The sequence below is a fragment of the Molothrus ater genome, chromosome 1 (assembly GCF_012460135.2).
Source record: "Molothrus ater isolate BHLD 08-10-18 breed brown headed cowbird chromosome 1, BPBGC_Mater_1.1, whole genome shotgun sequence".
Classification (NCBI taxonomy): Eukaryota; Metazoa; Chordata; class Aves; order Passeriformes; family Icteridae; genus Molothrus; species Molothrus ater.
Window position 1 is genome coordinate 43,291,801 of NC_050478.2, and position 27,372 is coordinate 43,319,172.

Genomic DNA, 27,372 nt, shown 5'->3' on the forward strand with positions numbered 1-27,372 from the left:
CACTGGGATGAAATAGAGATAAGGGTTGTATGTTGTAATTGCTTTTTGACGTCTTGATAGTCTGAAAAGCTATTAACACTATTTTTAATGTAACAAGCTATTGGGCTTCTGCAAACAAGATTTTTGTAGCCACTGATCTAGAAAATCATACAATTCAACTGTTGCAAAATGGGACAGTTACTGTAATATTGTTTTTCGTGGGTGAGCTGGGAGCATAATGTGTGGAAAATCTTTCTATTCATGGAGCAGGCAGAACCAGCATGAACATGTACATGGAGTATAGGCTATCACTCAGAAATTTCTTTGCACCTCACAGTTTGAGCTATGTTTCCAAAGGAGGCTGGGAGCATAAATAGGAGCTGGATTCCTGCCTACCTGCCTCTGAAGATGCAACTAATCTCTGCAAATGTCTGGCTTGAGCTAAGTGTTCACCACAGAGAAGCACTGGACTGTGGTGCAATCCTGCAAGTCAGGAGGCTGCTTTGCCCACTTCTACTCTTAACTTGATGTGTATTTTGGGGTAAAGTCCTGTGGGTTTTTTTCCTAAATGTCCATTTTTCCAGAGATCTGAGAAGTGTAATGACACTTAGATTGGAATTTAGCTCATGGTGTCATGTCTGGAACCTGGCTGTGTATCACCATTACTTGCCAAATTTCCATTATGATGAAAGGCGATCTGCTCAGTAAGTGGTGTCTGGAGAGCAATTCGTGTGGCCAGAGGGGCAAGTTCATTAAAAGATAAATTCTCTGTTGATTATAATGGAAATGTAGACAGGCTTGATGAGCTCTTAAGCTGCCTGGGGAGGAAGAGTACTGTTCACTCTTAGCCATTGGCTTACCAGGATTTTGGTAACTGCAGTGTCTCTTTAAAATTTGGAGACGATGCTTTTGCTAGTGGTACCAGCCTGTTTGTACCATGAGTTGTAATGCTGCAGTTTGGGGTGCAGAGAGCAGGGCTATGAAAGAGAGTCCTGTGACAGGACCAAAGGATATTGAATTTTGGAGGGATGGAGGAAAAAGATCTTCACATTTATGCTTCTATTGAAAATAATTCATAAAGATGTACAAAAAGATAGTATTGACAGATGTGTTGCATCTAGTTTGACACAAGCTGGAGCAGAAAGGAAGAGCATCATGAATTTCAAGAGAAATTGCTAATTTCTAATTGCTGATGCAATCTGCAGTCTTAAAAAGGTTCTGCTTTTACAGTCTTTCCTGAGATATGTTGAGTTCATAAATTCTGGCAGGGAGAAGAAATGTTTTGGCTCTTGATCATGAGACATTTTAAAAAGGAGAGGATGAGGGGAGAGTAAAGAGGGAGGAGGCATGCTCCCTCTTGGATTAATTTGGCTTGTGAAGCTCCCTTTGATATTACACAGTGAAGTACCATCTGTCAGTGTAAAATGTGTGGGTGCTTTCGTGATGTAGAGAGGAGAGAGACTTCCTGCAGCTAGAAGAACTTAGAGGAAAAAAGGGGAGAAGAAAAGTCTATGAAAAAAACAACAAACCACATCTTTCCTTGTCCTGATCTCTCTGTCACTTTATCCTGCAAATGCAGTGATTTTTTGTGATCCCTTGTGTGGTTGATTCTCTCCTCCTGGTTTACTGATACTGCATTGTCTCCTTCCTCTCTTATTTTTAATTCTTCCCCTAGAAGAACAATCAATTTAATGTTTTGTGAAAGAAGCAGTCCTTCAGAGTAATTCTCTGGCTTAGATGGTCAGCTTTGCTCAGCTCCACTGATAAAATTTTTCTTTTGAATCTGTTATTATTACTGAAATTTTGCCTGGAGTCCATTTTTACTTCTGATTATGGAAACATTTTGGGTGGAACAAAGCTACTTGTACAGACTTATTGATGGTAAATACATACTCTACACTGACCCTTTTTTTCCAGACGAGGTTTCCAGGGTAGGAAATAGAGGGTAGGGGAGGAGAGAAGAGGAATTGATCAATCCCTGTGTTGGGGGTTTTTGCCTGCTTTGTTTCCCATTACCTGTATCTTATAGCCTGTGCTGCCTGTGAGAGTGACTAGTTCTGCCTGGGGTAGGTGATCCAGTAGACAGGCAAGAGCTACAGGAATGTCTGGTGGTTGTGTGGGTATCCTGGAAGTTCATCCATCCTGGTGTTTTTGTCCAAGACTATGTCCCCTGCTGAGCTGAAAGGCAGGTACAATGTCAGGAAGCGAGATGTCTTGAGCGAGATGTGTCTTGAGCAGCCTTTGTTTGAAGAGGTGTCGTCCTCACTTATTTGTCTGCCTTTTTCTAAGGGATGCTGCTGCATCTGTGATGGCTTAAGAGCATCTACAAGGCAAGGTGGGTGGTAGAAGCACTTGGGTTAGACAAACCAGCTTATTTGGCAGCTGTGACCGAGAGCTTGTTTACAAGTCCATATGACACTGCAATTTTTTCACCAAATGTATTATTAGCTCTAATAAAAAGGCTAGTGTAGAAAAGAAGTACTATCTGTCTTTTTCTAAGCCTTCTTAAGGAGGTGAGGAGTTAGGCTAGCTGGTCTTACATTGAACTTCCCAGCTGCAGAGGTGGCAGCATCATTTGCAGTTTGTTTCTGTCTGCCAGCCCTGATGGACACTTCTCCATTTAAAGGCTGTTCGGAAGGGAGGATGATCTCTCTTGCTTCTTCTTGTTTGAATGAAGTGCTTAAATGCATTTTGGCAGGTGATGGATCTCTGCAGAGGCACCTTACAATGCCCCAGGTAATATCCTGGCACCTTATAATCCCCCAGGTCATATCCTCAGCCTCAGGCATGCACCTCGAGCTGCTGTCCCAGGAAAAGGGGACAGGCAGTCTCTGCAGACTTGGGTGGATAACGTGAGCAGGAGGACAGAATTCCCACAGGAAAACAAGGCTGTAGGGGGAGAGAGAGATTTTGTTACATCACTGATTTCTCAAAAGCATGAAGTGTATAGCCTTTTCTTTCCCCTTTCTTTCTGAGCAAGGTAATGAATGTGGGTGTATATGGCTGGTAGCAAATTCCACATTTTGTCAGATATTTTGAGGCGTTTGCAATGTGTCATCCTCAAATCCCAGTTCTGCAGGGTTCAGCTTTTCTGTGATGTTTGATATGAGACATTTGAAAAATCAGCACAGTACTGGACACTTAACCTGCTTTATGATTCTGGTGTTGGTCATACTTATCATGTGATTTATCTCAGATATCAAAGTTTATGCTAATTTTGCCCTAAGAATGGATGAGAGGGACTGACACATAACTGAGCATTGGCAAATTCCAGTTGTTCCATTATTTTGTAGCTTGCAGAGTTTTTAAATTGCAGTTTCCTTGCCACACGAGAAAGAAGATGAGCCACCTTCTGTGCAGTCTTTGGAGACTGCAGTTTGATTTAAGGGACTTCCACGTTAAAACCAGCCTTGTCTGACATGTTTCACTAAGGCAAGTCTTTGCACCAACTGACTTTAAAACAGTTGTTTGAGATAAGAGGCTGCAGTTTATTTTTCAGGATGCAGGAGAGAATATGTTATGAGCCTGATAGATTTTTCCCCCCTTTCTTTGAAAATAGATGCCTTATATATATGAGAAAGTTGAAGGGTGTTGGGGTTGAGTATATTATTTTATACCTGATCAGAAGATCCTTTGAAAACCTTTATTTCTCACAGTTTAAAGTTCTCCAGCAATTCCTTTCTTCAATAATGAGTAGTGTGTGCAGATGAGCAAAAAGTGTGGCAGCAAGAGCTCCAAGTTGATGCTGATGGCTTTGGCAGTTTCACTCTTTCATTTAGGCATCAGAAAGGACAAATATGACAGTTTTCCTGAGAGGAACAGTGATCTGAGTGAGTCAGAGTTGGACATCTTTTCCTTGTTCAGTTCAGCCTGAGGGTTGGGAGGACTAGCACACCTTAAAAAAATAAATTAAAGCTTTGTGGGTGAGGTTATTTAAAATCAAGATATTTTGAATATTCTCTCTGCATATGTGAGCTCAGATGTAGTCTGGTGGTGGGAGCCAGGAGGAGCAAATTTATGTGAAGTTGTGCAGTAGTTGGTATTGCAGCTGAGGCATTTCAAAATCCAGAACTGGGGAGAATCAAGTCCTGCCATTTTTGTGTGAATATCTTTATAGCTGCAAACAGGAAGCTTAAAAAAAACCACCTGCTTTCCCCTCATTGCCAGACCAACAAAGAAGTGTCACCACTTTCCTGACTTCAAAAAAATCGGTCCCCTCCCTGCCCGGATCTTGACTGCTAGCGCCCCAAATAGAACACATTTTCTGGGTTTTAGATGTAATTTCAGTATTTACTGTAAGCAGTAAAGAGTGCTTACAGTACACCTCTGACGTCTCAAATTTGAACAATAAAATACCCTGGATAAAATTACCGGCAAAGCATGGCTGTGGGATACCAGGAGTGCAGCTAATGGAGAGACATTTACTTTCCCAATGCTTGTGACAACCCTTTCAGTGAAAAAAATTTCCTAATATCCAATCTAAACCTCCCCTGGAGCAACTTGGAGCCTTTTCCTCTTCCCTGTAGCTTGTTACTGGGAGGAAGAGGCTGAGTCTCACCTGGCTACAGCCTCCTTTCAGGAGGTTTTAGAGAGTAATAAGGTCTCCCTGAGCCTCCTTTTCTCCAGGCTGAACACCCCCAGCTCCCTCAGCTGCTCCTTATCAGACTTGTGTTCTAGATATCTTGATACATGAGGGTAGGAGGCTGGTCATCAGCATAACTCTCCTTGTCTGCATGGTGGGAGTGTCAGCTCAGGGCTTGAACCTTTGCATTTTCAGTGTTGCAACTGTGATTTCAGGCATGTCAGCTGGTTTTAAGAAAAGAGCCGTCTTGGACACAGTTTTCTAGTGATTGGTTGTTCAGGCCAAACTGTGTTTGAGTCCTCCCTCTGTGGTGGTTGGTGTCCAGCCCTTTCCAGAGTGGTGGGGCTGCAGCTGGGAGCTGAGCAACCAGCAAGCTCTCTGCTGGGGATGTCAGGTTCCTGGGAGAGGAGCAGGAGGAAACAGAAACATTGCTATGTAACTGAGCGACCTCAGCTAGTGTTGCTCCACTTGTGAATATCTAACTGGGTTAAAAATGGATGTTCCCAAAAGCTTAGGGTCTTCTAAACTACCTGTGAGAGAGATTGTGTGAAATGCTGTAACACCTTTGTCATAATTTACGCAATATTTGAAGACCTGCTGCTCTTTTTGGGAAAGACTTTTAAGTAGGTTCACTGGAAGTAATATTTTCTATACCCTCACTTTCCTGGCGTGAGCTGATAGGAGAGATTATGAAGTTGCTGTTAATTGAAATGATAAGAAGTGGATCACTGTGTCTTGCTGCTGAACCTGTTTTTTATCCCCCTCTTGAAGGTCATGGAGGCAGAACAGACCAAAACGAGAAGTGAGCTGGTTCACAAGGAGACTGCAGCCAAATACAATGCTGCCATGGGAAGGATGAAACAACTGGAGAAGAAGCTGAAAAGAGCCATCAATAAATCAAAGTATGTTTTATGTTCGGAGAGGAGTTTAGTGGTGAAAACTGTTTGGGGGAAATACCTGTCCTACGGGGTTTTTGGACTTGTGAAAGTGTATTGCTCTTTGGGTTCCTCTCTGTGTGTAGCAGCCTCACAGCACAATTGGCACTGGTATTTGTCCTTTTTGTCCTGAGTGTCTTTTGAAACACCTGACTTGATGGACTGGTGAACTGGGATAAGAAACCTTTTCTGAGCAGCATCTTGGTCTTGTTCTAGTGCACTGAACTCCTTGGTGGTGTGTGATTTGAGGAACAGGCACATGGGATCCACACAAGTGCTGTCTGCAGAGCTCTGTGTGGATGTTTCACAGCCTAGGATTGTTCACAGTTCTTATTTTTAGTTAGGAGAGCAACAAAGCAAGTGGCAGAAAGCTGAAAGGTGCGAGACTGCACGGGTGTAAGGTGCTGCACACAAGGCTTGTTTACTTCCTCCTGCTGCCATGGCAAAGCTGTGTGAGAGCTGTTCTTGGGGAAGGAAACACCCTTCAGTGGGCATAGCTAAGCAGCTTGTGTCATTAATAATTGTGTCTGCATTTACTCTGCAGTTTGGCTCTGTTGCAGAGAAGTGAAACAGCTTTTTGCTCAGAACCCGTTTAAAATTTTGGCCCTGTTTACAACCAATTCTTAATCCTCTTTATATTTCACAGTCTTTTTTTTCCTAATATTTCCAGACTGTGGCTTGTCTAAACAATCTGCTTGTTGCATTTAGCTTTTAATCCCCTCCATCTAAAAATGACTTTTTGGTGAAATTGGTCCACTAAAAATCTATTTTGATTGGTGTTTGCTCAATTCAAGAAAGGATTAGCACTTCTCAAGCAAGATTCAAGCATGTTTGCTGAAACAGTGTAGTGGTGTGACTTCTAGAATGAGCTGCATGCTGTTTGTCTAGCACTGCACAAGGGCTGTGAAAACCATCATCAGTTCCCTAAATGACAGATCCCTCTGGATAAGGGCAATAGCTGAGAACAGTTTTGGCTGCCAGGAATGCCTTCCTTGCAATAAGATTTAAAATAAAGACCATTATTAACTTGCCAGTGGGGTCCTACACAGCTTTTTATCATGGTGTGGAGCCTGGTTTCCCAGCTGCCTCTTGTGTGATGTGCATCTGAGTTTTCATTTCTTTGCTGGAACTTCCCTCAGAGGGGTGTCTTGTGTCATTCTCCTCGGGCCAAGCTGGTTTCCACTTCTGTGGAAGGATCCCAGTGTACTCTTTTGTCTCACAGCAGGGCTGATGGCAGCACAAACCATCTAGGTAGGGTGTTTTGGAGATCCTTTAATAAAGGGTGTACAGAAATGCCAGTTCTAACCTAGTACTGATGTGAAAGATGCCTGGTGGCATAAACAGTCGTGGATGTCTTTGAAGTTATGCTACATAGGGATGCTGGAAAGGTCAGTTGTCTCCCAGCATTGCAATTTTCCCATAAAGGAAAATTGCAGCTGAGCTGAAAACATCAGAGGTGTCAAGTGGCTACAGAAACTGCAAAATGAGGCTGCTGAATTTGCAGCTGTTTGTGTTGTAGGGTGTAGCTGGCCTCTAGCTGCTCTTCAGGAAGGATTTAATACCAGCATCCTGCTCTGACCCCCTCCCTGTGAGGTTTGGCAGCACCGGCTGTAATTTAGGCCTTTCTGACCATTTCTTCATCTTCTCTTTAAACTTATGGATAGACACACTGAATGAGTTGCTCTCTTTTGGGCAGAAAATGATTTGCATTTGCTGCTTGCTTCCGTTGGGATTAAGATGCTTAAAGCATTACTGTTTTGAAAGCAAGACTGGGGCATCCTGGAGGAAAGTAATTTAGCTGATTTGCTGGGTAAAGTTGATGAGCAAAGGATTATTGGGTAGTTTTGTTTTGGTTTTGCTTTTTAGTTTTTGGGTACTTACTTGCTTGTGATTTATGAATGTGCATAGGCTGCACATTCTTAACAGTTACCAGATCTTCTGGCTCAATGCCTCTGAGCTGTAGGATAATGAACTTGCCTGTGTTAGCTGTTTTCTGGAAGTCACTTTCTGCTCTGGTGACTTGAGCAAAATGCCTTTCACTCATCCTGTCACTGACTTGAAAAGCACTTTGTCAGTGCAGTGCCCTGGGCTCAGCTGTCGGACACCAGAGAGCAGCTCTCCAGCCCTGCCGAGTTACAGACCAGCCCCCAGTGACTACAGGGCCATGGATGTCAGGGAATGAAGGGACTCTGGGACATGGGAGTGTCTCTGCCAGTGCCCTGGTTCCTGCTGGCACTGGGTGCCCAGCTGTGAGCCATGAGTGAGCAGGAGTGTTCATGTCAGCTCCTGCACACCAGGCTCGTGCTCTCCTTGTGCTGCTGAGCTGGGGTTTCTCTCACCTGTTGCAATGAGACATTCCTGCTCCTGTGTGCACAGGGATGTGTTTGTGTACACACACACATGCATGTGTGGATTGCTTTTTCACACCATGCAAACACACTTGTGCTTGTCACTGATAGAGAGGGGACTTTTCCCAAGGCTTGTGGAAGCTGGTGGGAGGTTAGGACTCGAGCCTGGTTGTTCCATCCCAACTGGCACCAGGGTAAGGAAGGTTGAGAATCAGGTCATTTGAGGTGAGTGGTTTCCACTGCTTTCCCTGTGCATGTTTCCCTGCAACACCATTCTGTCCATATCTGTGTGCTGCCATTGCTTTGGGGTAGGGCTGTAGGAGTCCTTGATCTGTTGGACCCAAATTCTCAACTGCAGTGTTTTATTTGGCCTGGCAGTGCATCTGTGTAGCCTTTGGCAGGGTGACGTCCCACTAAGGGAAGGCAGAGGTGCATTTTGGCTGGATTGGTGTCACTGGAAGCATTGAGACTTGGCTGTGTGCTCCTGGTGATGGTGGGAGGGTGCTTAAAACTATCAGAGCTGGAAATAACCTACTCTCATTGAAACACCACTCAGTTATTTTGTCTGTGACCATGTAGTGAATTCAGCCCTTCAAAGAATATAGGATCAGAAAGCCAGTTTCACACTCCTGAACTCTAGTGCACAGTCCAAACTGCAGCTGCAGTAGGGCTTAGAGCTCAGAAGAGCCTTGCTGTCAGGGTAGAAACACAACAGGGGTAGTTCACATTTTTACTTTCATGTAAAGCCATATCTGATTGTTTATCTCTCCCCTACTTTCCAGGAGAGCTTCTGAGAGGGGAGGAGGGTAGTGAGCCCTGCTAAATAACAGGGCTATTTTTTTTTTCCCTGCTCAGAGTTGTATCAGATGATATTGGCTTGTGGGCTTCAAAACTTTGAGGGTGGAAAGTGGTTTCTTGGCTTTGCACTGCACCTCTTGTACCCCTGCCCTCTTACAGCCTTATAAGCAAGTTTGGGGAAGTGCCTGGTGGGCCATGTTGGGAGGTGCTATGCCCTTGTGTGTGGTGCTCTGACCTCCCTTCACACCCTCTCCTTCACTGAAAAACCCAAGAACTGCCCCTCCACCCCCCACACCTGAACACAGAGAAGGTTCTGTAGGAATTCACATGTGCCGTGGGCTCAGAAAGTAGCTGGGTAGAGAGAGGATGCCTATGCCTGAAGTTGGATGTTACATTTAAATATCTTGCAGAATCTAGGCCTGGAGGAATTATGCTGTCAACTCCAAAAACTGGAATTTTGCAATTTGTATTTAGGTCAAAGGACCCATGAGGAATAGATGCATTAGGGAGTAAGAGAGAGACACTGAGAGCATGTGTAGGTGTTCCATCATCTGGATAGTGGTCTCCTGGGATTGCAGTGAGACACAAAATAGCTGTGTTAATGCTACAAAGAGAGCAACTCCCACGCCAGTACATGGCATTCAGTCCCAGTGATTGTAAACAACTGTTCTTTGTTTTTCCACAGACCTTATTTTGAACTCAAGGCGAAGTACTATGTTCAACTAGAGGTACGTATGTAATTCACATCCATCTGAAACTCTTTACTGCTTACAGTAAATACTGAAATTACATCTCAAGTGCTCTGACAACTATGTTGTGTTTCTATACAAAACCAATTCAAAACCTCTTGAGTAATTTGCTAAGCACAATTTAAAGATAAAAGACTAAGAGAGTCTTTGTTTCCTTGTGTGAAATAAGAGTGTTTGAACTCTGTCAGAACCAAAAGAGCACAGTCTGACTATCTTTGCTTCTTGTAGTTTAATATGTCTGGGATTTGTTTGTTGTGGGTTTGATTTTTTTCCCCCCTATGTTTTATGCTTGGATCAATTAACAGAATAAGTAACCTGCTTGCAGTGCTCCGATACCATGCAGATGTGAATTTCTGATTTGGGGTTTGGCATAAGAGAGATTCGGGGTTTGGCTGGATAGGCTTCCAGGGCTTTTTGGCATCTCTGCACTGCATTCTGTGTGGTGTAGCAATGTCTGGCCAGTGCTTGGGCACAGCACATGCCCTGCAGGGCACAGTGGCCCTGGGCCAGGCATGGCAGCGCTGTGTGGGATGGTAATCCCTGCTGTTTCAGCCAGTCTTGGAGCTGCTAGGGATGGGAGGGCAGGGCAGCCATACAAATTCAAATAAAAGAATCACTCTCTCTCTGTGTGACTTTTGCTGCATGTGGCCCCTAAAATGGGGGACTCTGGCTCCTCACAGTTGCAGGGTAGTGGCCCTGCAAGTGGTGCTGTTGTTGTGTGGGATGGGCAGAGGCTTTGAGTGGAGCACATTGCCTTGGATTACTCGCTGGTGTGGTGCTGGGTCAGTAGGACCCTAGCTAGAAAAGGATTCCCATTCCTTGTCTGGGGTGCAAGGCATATCCCATAATGGTTTTGTGAGCCCTTTCCTGCCTGAGATTCAGCAGCATTTTGTAAGCCTCAGAGACTCTGGTGTGCACCTTTTTCCTTGCCAGGTTCCAGGCTCGGGTGTGCTCTCCTCCTCTGCCTTGCCTGCCTGCAGCTGCTGCTGCATCAAGCTGAGCCCTTGCCTGCCCTGGGCTGGCTGCCAGGCCAGTAATCCCTGCTGCCCAGAAGCATCTTTTGAGAAATTCCCTTTTTTCCACGGGCAAAGGCACACTGTTTGTGTGCCTGTTGCTTCTCCATGGCAGCTGCTCAGTGCCCTCCTGAAGCAAGGTGATTGTGTAAAACTGTATGAAGAAAGCACAGATGGTTTTTTTGTGCATTAAAAGCAAGCATTGAAAGAACTACAGACACACAAGCAGTGTTTCCCCTTTGGGAAATAGGATGCACAACACTTCTGCCCTTGCTGTAGGGTGGTGTTTGTGCCTGGGGACACAGGAACTGCTGTGTTACAGCTGTCAGGGTTTGAGGTTTGCTGCTTTCTGCTCTGCAGGTTTAGTGAGCAAAGTGATGGGTTTGATGCTCAGCAGAGAGTGAGGCTCAGCCCCCTCAGGGGTGGCCCCCAGCTCTGCTGTGCCCTGCAGACCAGGGCTGCCAGCAAGCCTTGGGGGTGGCTCTGGGATAAGCAGTGACATAGCTGAGAGCTGCATTCCTGTTAAGGAGAGATCCTGCATGCTCACATCTTAACGGGGCCTCTGCTCTGTGCTTAGCCAAGGGCCGTGACCACACTCCAGAGGCAGTTCCAGCCCCTGGCTCCCATGGTTTGCTTTGCTGTTGCCTCCTTCACAAGTGGCACTGCTTGGGCCAGGGTGCTTCTGAGTTCTGAACTCTGCTGTCCCCTAGATACCAGCCCAGGTGGTGCTTGCCTGGACGTGTAACAGGGAGCTGTGTGCTGTGCCTTGTTTGTAGTGAAGGTCCATCTAATGCCTGTCTCCCTTGTTAGCAACTGAAGAAAACAGTGGATGACCTGCAGGCCAAACTGGCCCTGGCAAAGGGAGAATATAAGACTGCCTTGAAAAATCTGGAGATGATCTCCGATGAGATTCATGAGAGGAGAAGGTCCAGTGCCATAGGGCCCCGAGGGTGTGGCGTGGGTGCCGAGGGGAGCAACGCCTCTGTGGAAGACCTGGCAGCGAGTAAGCCGGAGCCAGACACCGTCTCCAGTGAGTACAGAGCACTCTCCTGCCTTGGGAGCATCCTGTGGGCATTGTTAGAAATGCTGATGTTAGGGCTGCTCTCTGTGTTCTGCAGTTTTGAAATGTGCTGGCTGTTTTGGGACTGTGGCTAAGTTGTGATGCTTCTTGTTATTGCAGGAGTTGATTACATTCTTTAATAGGCAATTTTCAAGGGAAAGGGTAATGAGTTAAAGTGCATCAGCCATTCCCTTTGCATCCCTGTAGTTTTTTGCACAGTGCTGTATGAAAGGAGCAAAATGAACACACTCCAAAGCTTGTGTCTAATTCTACACCAGTGGTGCTGCTGGCAGTGATGTGCCTGGGGAGGCTGCAGGCTGTGGCAGATCATTCAGCCAGTCTGGGAACAGACCTTCTGGATCAAGGGCTTGTCTTCCAGTGCTGGGCCTGTGGCACAGGAAGCTAAAGTTGTGGCTACAGTAGTAGAGAAAGGTGTGATGCTCGCAGGGAAGCAAGTAAGGATAAGCTCCTTTGTGCTGAGAGTCTTTTGCCAAGGTGTGATTTCAGCAGAGCATGCGTGCTGTGAGCAAGAGGGGCTCTGTAGGAGAAATGTGGGACAGCAACAACCTCCAAGGAGGTTCCAAACAAGCAAGGCAACCTCTGCTCTCTGCAAGACAAGGTCCCCATGTGCCACCAAAGTCTGTTTTATGATGAGTTTGCATTTGTCCTGGCTCTGGGTGGAAGTGGATAGATGGACATTACATGTGGCCTACTTTTGCCTCCTTCCTGGACACTTTTTCCCCTTCTTGATGCAGAAGGTCTTTTTCTTGCTGCCCAGTCCCACAAATTCCAGTTTAATTTGTATTTCAGCTTCGTTTCTGCAGGGGAAAGTCTAGGTCAGGATTGCAGGAGTTGATGATTGCACAACCCTGGTGCCTACAGGCAGAAGATGCAATTTCCCCATAAACACCAATGTGTACTGGCACTGAGGCCTTGTAGGTACAGCCTTAGGAGCTGGGAAGCAGGCCTGGGCTGGCCTCCACCCTCTGCAATGGCAGGAGTTTCTGCATGATGTGTTGGAGCTCTCAGTACTGTGCAGCTGGGACCTGAGTTGCAGCAGCAAGGGAGTGCTGTGTCTGGACAGCTGATGCAGCCAAGTTTCAGTATGGCTGCTTATCTTCTGCCACCCTTAATTTCTGAGGTGGACCCTTTCCAACCTAGGCAGGAATTGCCTCTTTTGGATATCTGCAAGTCCCCCCTCTCATGCAGAAGGCCTCCTCAAAGCCTTAGGTATAACTGAGTTTTAGGGTATTTTGTGCTGAAGGAGTTCAGGGACCTGGGATATAGGGGCAGAAAGAGCCAGGCAAGTTAATGTTAGTATCAGTTGCTGGCTCACCTGAGGCTGCAGGCAAGGACCAGCAGTGTGGGCTCATCCCTCTCTTTGAACTGTACAGTCTGACATGAGTGGAAGGACATCAGCTTGTGTCTGGTGCCAACACAGAATTGGGTTATGACAGGGCAGGACTAGCAGACTGGATTAAATAATAAAATAGCCTGGATTAAGTTCTCATTGTAATGTGGAGGGAGCTTTCCACCAAGGTCCTTTTGTATCTTGATTTCTGTCTGCTGGAGTTGGATAACACCTCGTCATCAGCAGGAGTTTCTTGGCCCTTGCAGATGCTCCTGTGCATTATGGTGATTTTTAGACAGTGAAAAGCAAGCTACAGTTTAAGCTGTGCCATGTGTAGACTGCCTGATGTCAGTGCTTCTTGCCAAGCAGAGGATTTTAATTGGAAACACCTTTTTTGCCAAAACTTTTATTGCTTTCTCCCCCACAAAGTTATCTATACTGCTCACCATATATTGATGAAACACAGCAAGTGAGAAAAAAGGCCCCTCTGCAGTCTTAGATTTGACTTCATTAAAAACAAAACAACTAAACCCAAACCACAAGAGAAGCTGTCTCTGAGTATGAAGTGCCCTGGAGAGAACTCAGAGAGGTGGATAATGTTGTTATCCATTTCATGCTCAAAGCCTTTGGGGTCAGTTTTGCAACTGCTGTGAGTGCAGCAATCTGCAAGTCCAGCAGAAAGAGGCTGAACATCTCTGCCATAGAAATGGCAGGAACAGCCTCTCTTGGCACCTTTGTGTCTGAGTGGTGCCCGCAAGCCCCAGGCTGCCAAGGTGACAGCTGAACTTCTTTGAAGCTTCTCCTTTGAGCCATTTTGTTAACACCTCTGCTTTGCTCCTGCTGCTCTTCCAAGGTGGTTCTGAGCCTGGCTAACAATGGCAGGAGTCACCAGGAGGAGGAATTGGAGATAACCTCAGGTCACTGTGGATGTCTTGCAGTGTCTGGGACTTCTTCAGGCCAGTGGGATTCCAGCACACTCTTACGTGGTGTTGAGGCTGATGTGTGTAGAGAACCTTCTGATCCCAGTGGGACTGCTTGTGTGCAGAAATCTTTGGTCCCCAGCCTGCAATGAGCCTCTGAAGTCTGTTGAATTTCAGCAAAATCTACACCCTTGTGTTGCACAAAATGGAGCTTTCTTTAATGGTTTTCTGCTCTGGTTGTTCATAAGGACCCTGCAGCTTAACCCAGACAGACAGTTTGGAGCGGGTTTGCTTTAATTAGAATTCAGATCTGAGCAAACACAAGCAGGGAATATATGTTTTGTGTTTTTTTTTTATTTAGGTGTTGTTTGGTGATCCTCATTCAAAAAGAAATCTTGGGACCTGTGTCTTTCTAATTTAGCAGCTTAAATAACCAGGAGGCTGCACAGGGATCAAGATAATGCTGGGGGAGGCAGACACAGGGAATTAGGTTCTGTCCTAAGTTGCCTACTGAAAACCACAAATGAACAAGGCCAGCAGGGCTGGTAAAAATCCAAGAGCTTCTTGGCATGAGGAGCAGTAGCTACTGCAGTGCTGGCCTTGCAGGGCCTGGCTGGCAGGTGTGCTGCTGCCCAGGGCAGAACCAGGCTAAGGCTTTGCACAGGGAATGGAAAACCAGAGGGGGCAGCCCATGCGTTAGCAGTGTGTCTGTGTATGGAAGATGAAAACCTGAAAAACTGTCTTTGCCTGGGAAGGTGCAGGACAGGAGGCTGAATTACTGACTGGAATATTCTTTGAACATTGCAGTGGCTTCAGAAGTGTTTGAGGATGACAACGGCAGCAGCTTTGTGTCCGAAGAAGATTCAGAAACTCAGTCAGTGTCCAGCTTCAGCTCTGGTCCTACGAGTCCCTGTGAGGTGCCCACTCAGTTTCCTCCTGCCACACGACCGGGAAGCCTGGACCTGCCCAGCCCCGTCTCCCTCTCTGAGTTCGGGATGATCTTCCCTGTCCTGGGCCCCCGGAGCGAATGCAGTGGGGCCTCCTCCCCCGAGTGTGAAGCTGAGAGAGGTATGCACAGCTGGATACACCCTGGGCCAGTGCTCTTCAGCCTCATCAAGGGAGCAGGAAAACCTTCCCAGCTCCCCTAGGCATATGCCAGGGAATGCTCAGAGCTGCTGGCTGCTTCTATGGGGAAGGCAATTGTGGAAGGCCCTGTGTCTCAGAGTTAACAGCAATGTCTATCATGTATTAATTACTGTTCTCCTGGTTGGGAACATTCCCCAGTTCTGCCTTAGTACAGGGGTTTGAGATTTCTCACTAAATAAGTGATCAGTGGGATTGTCATGGTACATTTATTTGGAGGAAAATCTGAGTTCATTTATTTAAATTACTGTCCTGCTTTTTGAAAATCTTGCTTTCCAGGGGAAAAAAAAAAATCAAACCAAAATCCCCACAAAAAATAACATGCCAGAAGGAGCTCGTTGCAGGCTCTGCCAGCTCTGGCTGACTAATTCAGACTAGAGGATTACCACTGCCCTTGTCTGCTCCATTTTAAGGCTGTTCTCACTAATTTGCTGATGCAGTGCACAAGATGAGCACGGCTTGGAAGGCCAACTTGGTTTTGTTACAGCATCTTGCTCCTGCTCCTGTAATTTCTTTGTGCTTTGGCAAAGGAAGCTGCAGAGGCACCTGCTTGAAGCTTAACTTGCAGAATGAAATCCGGGTTTAACATGCAGTTTAATCCTTTCTTTGCAGGGGATAGGGCGGAAGGGGCTGAGAACAAGACAAGCGACAGAGCAAACAAGAACAGGAGCAGCACCAGGAGCAGCTCCACGGAAGGGCTGGCTCTGGATAACCGAATGAAGCAGCTCTCCCTGCAGTGCATGAAAATCAAAGAGGGAATTTGTGCAGGCAGGAAAGCTGCCCAGATTGGCTGAGGCCTTCTCGTGCCCCGTCCTGAATAATGGGAGTCTAAATATTTATACATGAACTTCTAAGTGTTTGAAGAACGTTGTGCCAATAATATATGCCAAATCTTAAGCGTTTACTCTGAGAATTTAAAAATGCACTAAGAAGTTTAATTGATGTGGAGGGCTGAAGTTTTTATTCAGTAAATCCTTTGTAGGCCGGACGAGTTATCAAATGTTTAAGCTGTGCTCATATTTCACAGACTTTGTAAATTGTTTTGTAGCAGCCTGGCTGAAGCAATAACTAGTAATGTTCCCGTGTAAATTCATGCCAGTCGGGGTCTGAAATTCAAGCCAGACTTTTGCAGAGTGGTTTGGCTTCGGTTTTGTAGAATGAAATGCTCTTTAGATACAACCAGTCTCTTGAGTACAAGTGGCATAATCTTTAAACATCTGTATTGGTCTTTATTATGCTGAAACTGTAGAAATATTTTGTATACAGGAAAGCTGTTGCATGTGGGGGGTCTGAAAGCCTTCACTCTTCCCTTGGTGCTCACAGAAAATAAAATGAGTCATGCCTCTAAAAGCCTATAAAACAGACGGATGACAGGAAGGGGACGGTAATGCCCAGCAGTGGGAGGCCCTTTCTAGACACCTTCCTGAGTCTGGCTTGGACTCTGCAGGTGATTCCAGTGACCAAAAAGAGTTGATTGGCCCCTTGCTCTTCTGCTTCCCTGAGAAGTGAAGAATTATTTTTCAGCACTTTAAGTGTTTTTTGGGTTTTTTTTCCCCCTCAAAAATGGGAGTCATAGATGTTTTCAGGATGATGATGATAAGGGGTTTGCCCTTGAAATATGCATGAAGAAAAGGAATTGCCAGTGTAGATTGACAATGTGTTCTTAAGCTTCTCTGTAGGTTGTACTGTGTGGGGGTTTATAACTGTTAAAGGGACATGGGATTTTAGTATGCCCTAGACAAAGTGTTCAATAAAACTAGAAAGGGCACGGGCATGTTTTGCCAGCAGCTGTTAGGCAGTAGTAGTGTCTGATAATTATGCTAATAAGTGGTAGTAAAAATCCTAGGACTCTTCAGTTTTGGTGACTAAGCATTTCTGAAAGCACCATTTTCTCTAAAATGTCAGTTTATATTGTTGATTTGATGGGAATCTTAGTATTGCCCAAAGTATTTTCTATTCTGTTTTTGCAGTCCTGTTGTATTTCATCCCTGCCACAGCTTGTGTATCTATTCTCAAAGTTAATGTAAAATTCTTCACACTACAGTAAACATTTTTGTTTTCCACATTTTGAGTCTGTGCAAGTGACGTTTATCTCAAGTGCTAGGAACCAATCTTCTCCCACAGCAAGTTTAGCCTCCAAATATCCATTTCCAGCTGAAGACTGCAGGCTGAGGTCACACTGGTGTTAGAATCCACTGAGGTACGTGGGCAACTGGTGCCTCTTTCCAGCTTCCCAAATCCCTGCATATGTGGCTCACAGTTTATTCTGAACTGTGCCACAAGATCAGGGCTTCTGTCAGGCTCTCCAAAACCTCCTTAGTGTGCAGGAGGAGGGAGGTATTCTGTTACATAAGACTTCTGTACTTAATGCATGCTGTAAAGCCATGCAGAATCGGAGGCAAAGAATCCTGTTTTCATAGAAAAATAGATTCATCACATTATAGCTGTTAAGCTGTAACCTTGTTAGACATTTATATGTTTACATCTTCTGAAGACCTTAAGGCTGAAATCTTTCACTGCCAGCAATTCCAAGCACAAAAAATGCTTAGGAAAGAAGTCTGTGGTTCCAGCTTCTGATGTGATCATTACTTAGGAAAAAGCTGGGATAGACAGTATTAAATATGAAAAGCAGTACAGGAGTTGCCACATTGTATTAAGTGTTTTTACTTAAACTGTCATAGCTGAGCTGTTGTCTGTGCTGCATTCAGTTGGTAAACTAGCAGAGGTCTTTGTGGTTGAATCTCACTTCTGCAGACCTCCCAGTCAACACCTGTTACAGGTTCCTGGGTTCTCTGAATGGTCGTTTTGGTGGTGATTTTTTTTTCCTTTTATTTTTTTAACCTCTCTTGTTATCAAATTTCTTCTCATCTCGCCAGTTGGGACTGGAAACCCAAACTTCCCGCACTTGGGCACAATTAATTAATTTTGTGTGTGTGCTGCCTTGCCTATGTCCTGATTGGGTTCAGCTCCCAGCTGGGTAAAAACCATTGATCTGGAAGTTTGAAAGGGTGTGGTATCCACTCTGCCCTTCCTTTTCTATCACCCTGCTGCAAGAGTAGGTGAAAGATCATGGTGCAGCCTTCCTCCTTTGGTGAGCCCCAGACCTGGCAGGTAAATCACCCTTCAAACGTGCAAGCAAACAGGCACAACTGTGTGTCTAATAAATTAATGGAAAACTCATTTTATTTTAAACTTCATAAAAGCCATAATTATAAATATGACAGACTTAAATGAACATACATTGCTATGGAGTACAAGCAAATGAACAAGCTTTCTCCAGTTACTTTTTACTTAAGCTCTTCATGGATTCTGAAGGGTAACATGATGGTAGCTGCCTTCATGGGTATAAAAATAAGCCTCTGGTGTATCAAAGTATACATGATTGCTTCATCTGCCCTGATGTGAGAATGTATAAAGCAAATGTTAACCTAGGAGTTCTACTTCTCTTTGGTATTATCAAACAATTTCAGTGTCCTTTTAGATGAAGCAATGAAAACCCCTACTGTATGTACACAAACTTAGTTCTAAATAGGTGGCTGTTCAAAGGCTGCAGAGATTGTGTGGTTAAATGCATGATTACTGTACAAAATAGTTACATGAAGCTTGCAGCAGGAGACTAGGACTGAGCTCAGACTCACTGTCTGGGGCAGTTGGGATGGAAGCTGTTGATACCATTCATCCATGGTACTGTGTCTCACTGAATCTCTGGGAACTGAGGGATTGGATCAACCAAGGGCTAACCTGTGTCTTCCTAACAGAACAAACAGAACAAACTATGTTCTCTGTCATATGGCTCAAAAAATGCTACAGTACAGGAGAAAGAAAAGCTTAACTTAGTGGCCTGAGGTCGTGTTAAAATCTAAGGATCAGTTCACTTTGCAATAATTTTTTCAGACTTACTTGTGGAAAATATATGAAAGTATATATTTGACAGAAAATACTAAAGCAAATCCTAAATGCTTACATCAATGTTTTTTCTTAAGAAAAAAAGGGCAAGAAAATTTTATTGTAAAATTAATTTACCATAACCAGAATCCCTAGGCTGCAATTTATATGGATATTTTGTAGTACCACTTAAATACTTCACCTGAGTGTTCTGTCCTATATCTGAAGGGAAATGCACAGTGATGGCGTTCTAGTACCCAGTGCAGGTGCAATATTTGAATAGACTTTGCTTTATATATATAAGACTGACACTAACTAAGTCCTGTGCATTAATGGGGATTAACCCAATCTACTGACTGTTCCAAATGTGTAAGAAATATTGACATATCCTGGTGGGGACAGGTTCCTTTGGCTTTAATGTCTTTGTCTGGCATTAGGAAAGTGAGTACATTTCTTACTTTTCAGTTCAGTTTAAGTTCTGCACAGTATGGAAGCTGAGCCTTATGCTCTCATTTCATGCAGCATAAGCTTTGGCACTAACTTGTGCTCAGGGGGAAAGGGAAAGAAAAACTCCTTCCTGCCGGATAGGAACCAACTACTGAAGAACAACAACAGATTTTCCTCTAGGCAAGTCTACCAGCTTGATCTCAAACAGCGGAGAGTGTGCAAGAACTTGGTGCTGAAAGCTGGCACTTCTGGCATCTGCCTTTTGTACTGCCAAAAAGATACTCAGCTGAGACTTCCTCACTACCTCCAACTCTGGAGGTGATAAGATACATGGAGGACTCCACTGCTACTCTGGTTTAGCCTCAGCTGAAAACTTAACAGAAATGTGTAGGGAAAATGGGAGTTGAATGAAATTTTCATATTCTAGGGCTGGGGCAGTCCTTGGCACATACTCTGAAAGCGAAGCATAACCACAAAGAACTTAATCTGCTTTATTCTCAGCTTGCACCCATGCTGCTCCTTCTGTTGATTTATTGCAATAGCCATCAGAAATTTCCCTGCAAAAGAAGGTAAGTCACTCTGTGACAAACTTGTCACAAATTCCCTAGCCCAGATGGTCTCTGTGAGAACTGCAGTCAGCAAGGCATGTGTTCTCCAAGGCAGGAGCTATCCCGGCCCTTTCAGTGCCAGACACTTGTTAAGCAGCTGTCTGATGAAGGAAATGAAACAAAAGGTTCTTCTACTTTCTGGAGAGGACTAATAGCAGATTTCTGTGGGAATAATTTTAGCCCACAGCTATTTCTGGTGCCACTGTAGAATATATGTTCAGTTTCCCAATGGCCAAGTGACACCTGTAACGTAAAGCAAGATTTAAATGCTACCTTTTTGCTTGGAAAACTGCCAAACCAGTATGAATGGCAGCAAAATTCCCATGGCTGCTTTAAAAATACCCTCTCTCCCCTTGTGAAATACTGTAAATTTTGTAAAAATGACAAAATTTAATCCATTTCAGAATCTGTGAGGCAGTTGGTATTAAAAAAAAAACAACAACTCATCTTGAATCCTCTTCAGATACAATGTATACAGATGTAGAGGAAGAACACAGGGTAGGGGGGTCCACTAAAAAAATAACTTGTTCTGCATTAATCTCACCTCCACTATTTTCTTAAGAACTCTGATCCTGCTTCTATTGATGTCACTGACCTCGTGCTCAATTCCTTCACTGCTTTCAACTTAAAAGGAAAAAGTATCTTTTCAAAGATGTTTTGCATAATGGAATCAGCAAGTGCATTCCTTGCAGCTGTGGTGTATTGGGAGAAAGGTTTATATGATCCTTCCCTACATGATGCATACTTACAAAAGTGATGAAAATAAAATATTTCTTTGCAGAGTTGCTGATGGTGGGCAGTTCTGCATCTCCCTGCACCAGCAACTGAGACTACCCTCAGCAGATATAGTGAATCTTACAGGGAGGGGATCTTCAGGTGAAAACCTTTCACAGCTGCTCAGGGAAGGCTGTGCTGCACTGCCTGGTCACCTCTGCTGGATAACCTCCTGTCCTTCCTGCTCGTCAGGATCAGCCTAGCTCTGGCAGATGGCAGGAAGAAAGCCACAGACCCTCCTCCTGTATTATGTACTAAAGTCATACAGATATGAAGTTACAGCTCTCAAGGTACACATAACATGAGCAAAGCAATTGCTTTGCTTTTAGAATTAGCTAAAGCTGGAAGCTTCCTTTTCCTATACTCTTAGATACATATTCCAGAGAAGATGACACATGGAATACTACTGGCTCAGCAGTAGTACATTTACATTTAGATGGGAGAACCAGTTCAGTGCTGAAAACATAGACAGCAGCACAAATATGTAATAAAAGCTATTTGGTCCTGAGACTGAATAAGCAGAATACACAAGAATATTTTTTTCTTATATGTTTACTTTTAAGAATAGAATCTTTAGCCCATATACCCTGTATGTGGGGAGGAGGGAATTTCAATGTTAGTTTTTCTTGTAACCCACTAGACTTTGATTCAAAGTGTGGAACAACTGCAATAAATTGAATTCTTCTTCTGCTGGTTCATTTGAATATATGAATTTTAGCCTATTCCCAAGCCTGTTGAACAGTGCTCACTCCTGGACCATAGCAGCAAACTCACAGCTAACTGCCTGCCACAATTACCTGGCAATCTGTCATTCCATGCTTTTGGTTGTAACTTGGGATGTAATTCTCTTTTGTGCAGGTGTAATAAGGGTTCTTCACCTGTTCTCAGGCTGTAGGACAGATCAAAACCATCTCCTTAAACAGCACTGCACAGTTCTGTCTCCTCACTGCAGCTGTGACACCTTAAGAGGAGTAGTACTGTTAAAATCTAAGAAAAAAGGCCCCTCTTGTTGAGGCAGGAATGTGGTGGGGATAATGTTGTAAACTCCAGCAAATGTGTTCTCCACCTCCAAGTAGCAAAATCCACACCTATGATAAAGAAAACTACCTGTTAGAAATGGGATCTAAAGTATGTTTCAAACCTCTGTACAGACTTCATTAAGTGTTACCTGTAGTCACCACTGCTTTTTTTCTGAAAGCCATAGGAACCAGGATCTCCCACTGTTGAGACGGTGACAAGTTCAAAACCAACACTGTATTGCCTGCAAGTGACATGACAGGCTTCCTTAGATACTTGGTTCATCAGGATTATCATGAAGAGGACTAGTTATTAAAAACTATACAGTATAACTGAAAGACATCTAGAAGTTTTGCCACATTTGTGACAAAAATGAAAAGTCAAATTTACCATGACATGAATGTGGTATTTGGAGGAAGACAGAACTCAGTTCAGGTTTAGAACTAGACTGTAGGGAAAATGCCTGCTAGAAGCCTGCCTGTGCACTCAAGCAGAATTCAAGTAGTTAAGCTTGTGACACACTCCTGTGCCACATGGCAGAGATCCTGGCCTCTGATCAGATTGCTATTGGAAGACTTAGTGTCAGTGATCTCAGCAGAATTTCTCATGTTGCAATACAACTTGGGACACTTTGTCTGCTCCTGTTAATGCATGTGACAGGCACCATTGCCTCTGTCCTTCAAACTACCCAAATGATGTACAAGTGCAGGAAAAAATGCAAACAAGAACTGCTCAATTCATGGAACCGTGCTGCTGTGCAGCACCTCTGCCTTCATCTTCATTTCATGAGAGAAGGAGTTTCCTCAAAGAGGGGAAGAGAGATAGAAAAGTTCTGCCATTTTGTAGGGCCCACTGTGCAGCTTTGCAAAGGATAAACAGTTGACTCCAGGTCAGGAGATGTTGCTATTCAGAAGTACTGAATACTGGTATTTTGAGGTAATCATTAATTGTGCCAAAGGAATTTGGCATGCCTAAGTCTACTTTATGGGACATTGACATCCAGCACTTCTCCTGGCCTGCTAGTTGCAGAGTAAATGCACTTTCAGAGGTGTTTGAGAGCTGTAAGGGTTTAGTATCTTGCATATTAGCTCTACTACGAAATAAAAGGAATTATGATCATAATTAGTTTTAAGAAGAAATCCTTTATACCTTCTTCCCTAGCTCTGCTCAGACCCCAAAACTTAAATGAAGGCTGCTGCTTTCTTTATAGGTCAAGGATTTCTCTCAGTAGTTAATTGTAGATTTAAAACACTATTGATGGTAAAGATAGAAACAAATAGTACTAAACCTGAGTCAACTCCCACACCTTGTTTTCTGGAGTTTCCATGAGCTTGCCACCCTCCCCAAGGGGATACTGACAAAGCTTTATCTTTGGCATGCAATGCTTTCACTGTATTGATGCACAATTATTTTCTACAAACCTCGGTCCCCGTAGTTCAATTAGCAATGGCCCATTCTTGTCTAGCTGGAATTGATAAATGGGGTTATTTTTGTAGGTGTCTCTGAAGTTTCCACATCCTCCAGCACTGTGACCTTTCCACTGTCCATTAACCTGAAAGAAGTCAAAATACAGAAAACAGTTCCTGAGGATTTTTATTGCTTATATATACACACAGACAAGACAAGAAGGTCCTCTCACTTTAATAGTTACTGACTTTAGTGACCTCTCCTAATTTTTAAAGTGAAGTGCAAGATGGTGTTAAGCATTCATGAAGTCTCGTGCAGTTCCCTCTCCCCCTCGATCAAAGCTTACATCCCATCCCTGTACTGTATTTTTCCAGCTTACATTAAACAAGCAGTGAGTGACTGTTTCTGACTGTGACAAACTGCAGCTAACAGAAGACTCACATTCCCATCTATTCCACGCCTACTAGACTACAGAGGTTTTTTTTTTTGTCCTCAGACACTCCCCTGTCGGATTAAATGAGAAACAGCAGTGATACAGGCACTACAATGCCAATAGTGTTGTAAGCTTTGCTTTTAAAGATCTCTGCCTCCAGCCTGTCCATCACCTCTGTGTGCTCTGAGAACCAGCACTGCAATGACAAGATAACTACAAGGACAGATTCTGCAAGGATAAAGACACTCAAGGGGAAAAATGCTGCTCAGACTTTGAGAAGCAGCCCATCTGTTTCCAAGTTCCTCTTGCTAGTCATTAAACTGAAAGGTTAGACTCATAAGGCATGCCAGGCATTCCCACAGATTTATAGCTGAGATCCATGTCTCCTGCCTTTGTCAAAGCACCAAGGGACAGCATTTTCCCATTTGATTTAATTTCTCCACTCAGTGCCCAAACCCCTCAAACCTGGTAAGTACAGAAGCAAGGGCAATTTTGCCCCCGTACCAAGCTACTACCCAGGAACCTAAAACTGCTGTGTGCTGTGGAGCTTTCTAGCCCTTTCCCACTTCTGCTGCACTTAATTCCAGGCATCACATCAGGGCTTGGTGAGCTCCAGAGGTGACCACTTGACTCCAGTATCGGACATCTAACAGAATTTGTTTTTACTGCTAAACTGTCATTTAGTTCTCTGCTTGTTTTTGAGTGTGATGACTGCTAAGCAATCAGCAAAGGGGCATTAAATACAGGTAACTGACTTTTTGTGTTCAATCCTAAAGACAGAACTGGCATTGGATAGCTACATTTTTTTTTTTTGAATACTAGAGAGACATGTTCAAATAATCAACAGGAGTTTTCTACATACTTAATTCTCTTTTCAAATGTATTACAACATAAAATGCATGTCCCTCCTCAAACAGGCTTTTCACCTTGAATATGTTTTTAACCTCTTAAAACACTTCCTCAAAGTAAGCCCAGTTTTTAACAGCTATATAGGACAATGGTTTCTGGAAGAACCAAACAAACCCTCTTGCTGTTCCCAGGAATCTCTCTATTCACTCACCTTTCTCTAGAACAGGTTTCAAGGGACTGTTCCAGAAATACCAGCTGGTATGGAACATTGTCTGAACCTGAGAGCCAAGCTGCAAGCCAGCATGTCCCCCTGAGCACACAAAGTAATGCAGTCCTGGCCTTCAGGCATGAGTGTCCAAGCAAATGGACTGTTCCAAACTCCCTTGCTTCTCTCTTCCTGAACAAGTTGCTGTTTGGACACAAGACTTCTGACTACAGTAGGATTCCCCAGGGTATGCATGGTAGGTACAGAGGTAAAGCTGCTGGTTTATTCTATCCTGAGGATAAAACTGCTAAAACGTGAAAATACATGCAAGTTCCTTTATCCTGTGAGCTCTTGGCTATATTTATACTTCAGCTGAAGGTGTAACTGCAGCCCATGTTGACAGCTGAAATATGAAGAGCAGCTGGCCCCAAAACTGCCTGAGCTTCTGACCTAGTTTCAGTCAAGTTTTTCACTCTCCTCCTGTTCCTATACTCTCAGGGAGTGTACAATGGATATACTTCCTTGATCCTGTCTGGCAACAGGAGTGCTTATTCCAGTTGTTACGGACCCTTGAGGTATCTTTGAAAAATTTAGGAACAGTAATGTGTTGTGATATTGCCATCCTAGGTTTGTTTCTTATGGTCTTGCTACTGGTGCCTTTTGTTTGGCATTGCTGATTTTGTCCCATCATGCCAAGAGTTTTTCCAAGAAAATCATGCAATTCTCCCAAGGGGAAATGAGCAACACTTCTGGGGAGTTTTCATTCTGCACCATTACTAGCACAACCTGATTTCTGCAGAGTGATGACTTATTAGGTTATGGGTTGTTGTTCCAAAGGCCAGTCTGTTCTAAAAAGGCTTTGCAGCATGTCTGCAATGGCACAGCTGCAACAACACACTCTGTGCTGGAGGTGGGGCAGTAGTATCAAAATATATTTTAAAACCTTGTACATCTCAAATATGGAAAAGCCAAACCAGTGATGCATAAAATAAAATGTTTCTTTACCCGTTTGGAAATGGTGTAAGGTGTAGGAATCTTGGAAAAGGTGAACTTGCACAAGGAATACACCTGTGTTGTAAAAAGAAGCAGCAGGTCACACATTTCATCTTGCACTTTTCAAATGAAATCACGACAAATTAAAGAAAGGAGAATTGCCCACACAACATTTTCAGATACTTGTTCACTTCATGCCTGTATTACCAACCAGATGACCATGTGTCAAACTCAAAATTCAGAATAGTGCTGGGATTAAGACTTAGTTCTATTTCATTTTCTAAACAGTCCTGCTCCCCACCCCCCAAAAAAACCCCAACCAACCAAACAAAACCCAACCAAAAAAACCAACCAACAAAAAAAAGCAAGATGGAAACAATCTGCATTTTACTCTTTTTTCAGTGAAAAAAAAATCTAGCATTGATCATTATGAGATTCAACAGTTAAGAGAAAAACCCAAATCCTAAGTCAAGACCTAGAGAAGTCAAAAACCTTTAAATCTTAACCAGGATCTAAAATAGGTTTATTTTGGATACATAGAGAGCCAATGATCTGCCTGTACATAGATACTTTTTTATTCTAGAAACTAGGAGTATTTTTCAGCTGATTTTTGTTACTAAAATTTTGTTACTACAAATAGAAAACATTATCAAACACATCATCCAGTGGTTCTGCTCCATCACTCATAGCTTCCCTCCCCAAGATAGCAATATTAATTCAGAAATACCCTTTTTATAAAATTTAAAAGCAAAGGAAACTTTACAGTTTAATTGCTTACATTCATTATGGAACAACAGCACATACCCTGATGGTGTAGTGGATGGTGTTTTGTTTCTCATACTGGGACACCACTAAGGTGAATGTATGGGAACCTGGAGAGGTCAGCTTTATCTTGGTCAGGTAATGAGGACTGTTGATCCGAATACCATCAATATAAGGAGGAGGATCAGCTGAAAAAGAAAAGGATGAACATTTTTTTCCTGACCAAAAAACCCCCCAGCTTGGCAAACTTCTAAGATTAGAATGAACAGACCTGAGTGCTCTGAACAGATGAGAGCCTCAAGATTTACATAAAGAAAGGACAGTCTTAACATCAGCTACTGTTTTCAGGAGGGGTACATCACACATGACAAGACACAAATTCCATCCTTGAAAGTACAGCTTAAATCCCAAGACGTGCAAGGACTGCTTATCCATCTCCCACCAATGCCAATGCTCAAAGAAGACTGCTGTAATTATGTTGAAATTTCAAGACAAAGATAATGAATGTTTAAGCACTCTTTGAAAATCTGTGAAGTGTCTGCTCTTTCTCCATTGGCTGGACAGTTCCAGAATGCCAGCTGCCAGAACTTTGGCCACCTTGTAAACAATACTCCAAAACATGTTAATTCCTGTAACTAAATCACACACACTTTCTGCCCCTCTCTCTTCAAATCCCTGTGATCATTACACAGATGTAGCTGCATCCCAATACCAATGCACATGTGGTACTCAGAAAGATCCCAAATGTTTGCTTTTATAATTAGACAGTGTAATTTGTTATTTGGCCTCTAATTGGTTCTTTCCAGACTTCTTTTAATTTCAGTGAAGCAGGACCAAGTCTAGCCAATTACTTCAATAGGTCCAAGATCAGGTCCTTTTATTTTCTTCCACAAAGCAACATGGGAGAGGGGAAAGGATTAATATAAAACAATAAGAAGCTTAGGAATGGGAAATCTCGGCCTTGCTGCCAAAGGATTAAGCTTTTTTGTTCTCATCTCATTTTAACAGATGGTTAAAGATAATAGTGCAGCTTGACCAATCTATTTCCATGGAAAAAGGTTTTAAACAAGTTTGAGCTCGTGAGATCAGAAGTTTTTAAGAGTTTGTGTAGCAA

The 27,372-nt window shown here is 43.7% G+C and overlaps 2 protein-coding genes across 4 annotated transcripts in view; one reads left to right on the forward strand and one right to left on the reverse strand.

Moving 5' to 3' along the window:
• The window catches only part of SH3BP5 (SH3 domain binding protein 5), a 51,284-nt gene extending 34,341 nt beyond the window's left edge, over positions 1 to 16,943 (forward strand). The window contains exons 5-9 of the mRNA XM_036399594.2: positions 5,333 to 5,463; positions 9,328 to 9,370; positions 11,215 to 11,434; positions 14,543 to 14,803; positions 15,491 to 16,943. Of these exons, the coding sequence (XP_036255487.1) occupies positions 5,333 to 5,463; positions 9,328 to 9,370; positions 11,215 to 11,434; positions 14,543 to 14,803; positions 15,491 to 15,672 (837 nt within the window). The 3' untranslated portion in view covers positions 15,673 to 16,943. The remainder of the gene's footprint in view (positions 1 to 5,332; positions 5,464 to 9,327; positions 9,371 to 11,214; positions 11,435 to 14,542; positions 14,804 to 15,490) is intronic.
• A 1,091-nt stretch (positions 16,944 to 18,034) lies between these two features.
• Positions 18,035 to 27,372, reverse strand: part of CAPN7 (calpain 7) — a 32,256-nt gene continuing 22,918 nt past the window's right edge. For 2 of the 3 annotated variants that reach the window (XM_036399565.2, XM_036399574.2), the window contains 5 exons: positions 26,301 to 26,446; positions 25,509 to 25,571; positions 23,031 to 23,161; positions 21,761 to 21,853; positions 18,035 to 21,680 (listed from right to left, as the gene is read on the reverse strand). In XM_036399565.2, the coding sequence (XP_036255458.1) occupies positions 21,536 to 21,680; positions 21,761 to 21,853; positions 23,031 to 23,161; positions 25,509 to 25,571; positions 26,301 to 26,446 (578 nt within the window). In that variant the 3' untranslated portion in view covers positions 18,035 to 21,535. The remainder of the gene's footprint in view (positions 21,681 to 21,760; positions 21,854 to 23,030; positions 23,162 to 25,508; positions 25,572 to 26,300; positions 26,447 to 27,372) is intronic. The other variant, XM_036399583.2, reaches the window with a different exon arrangement.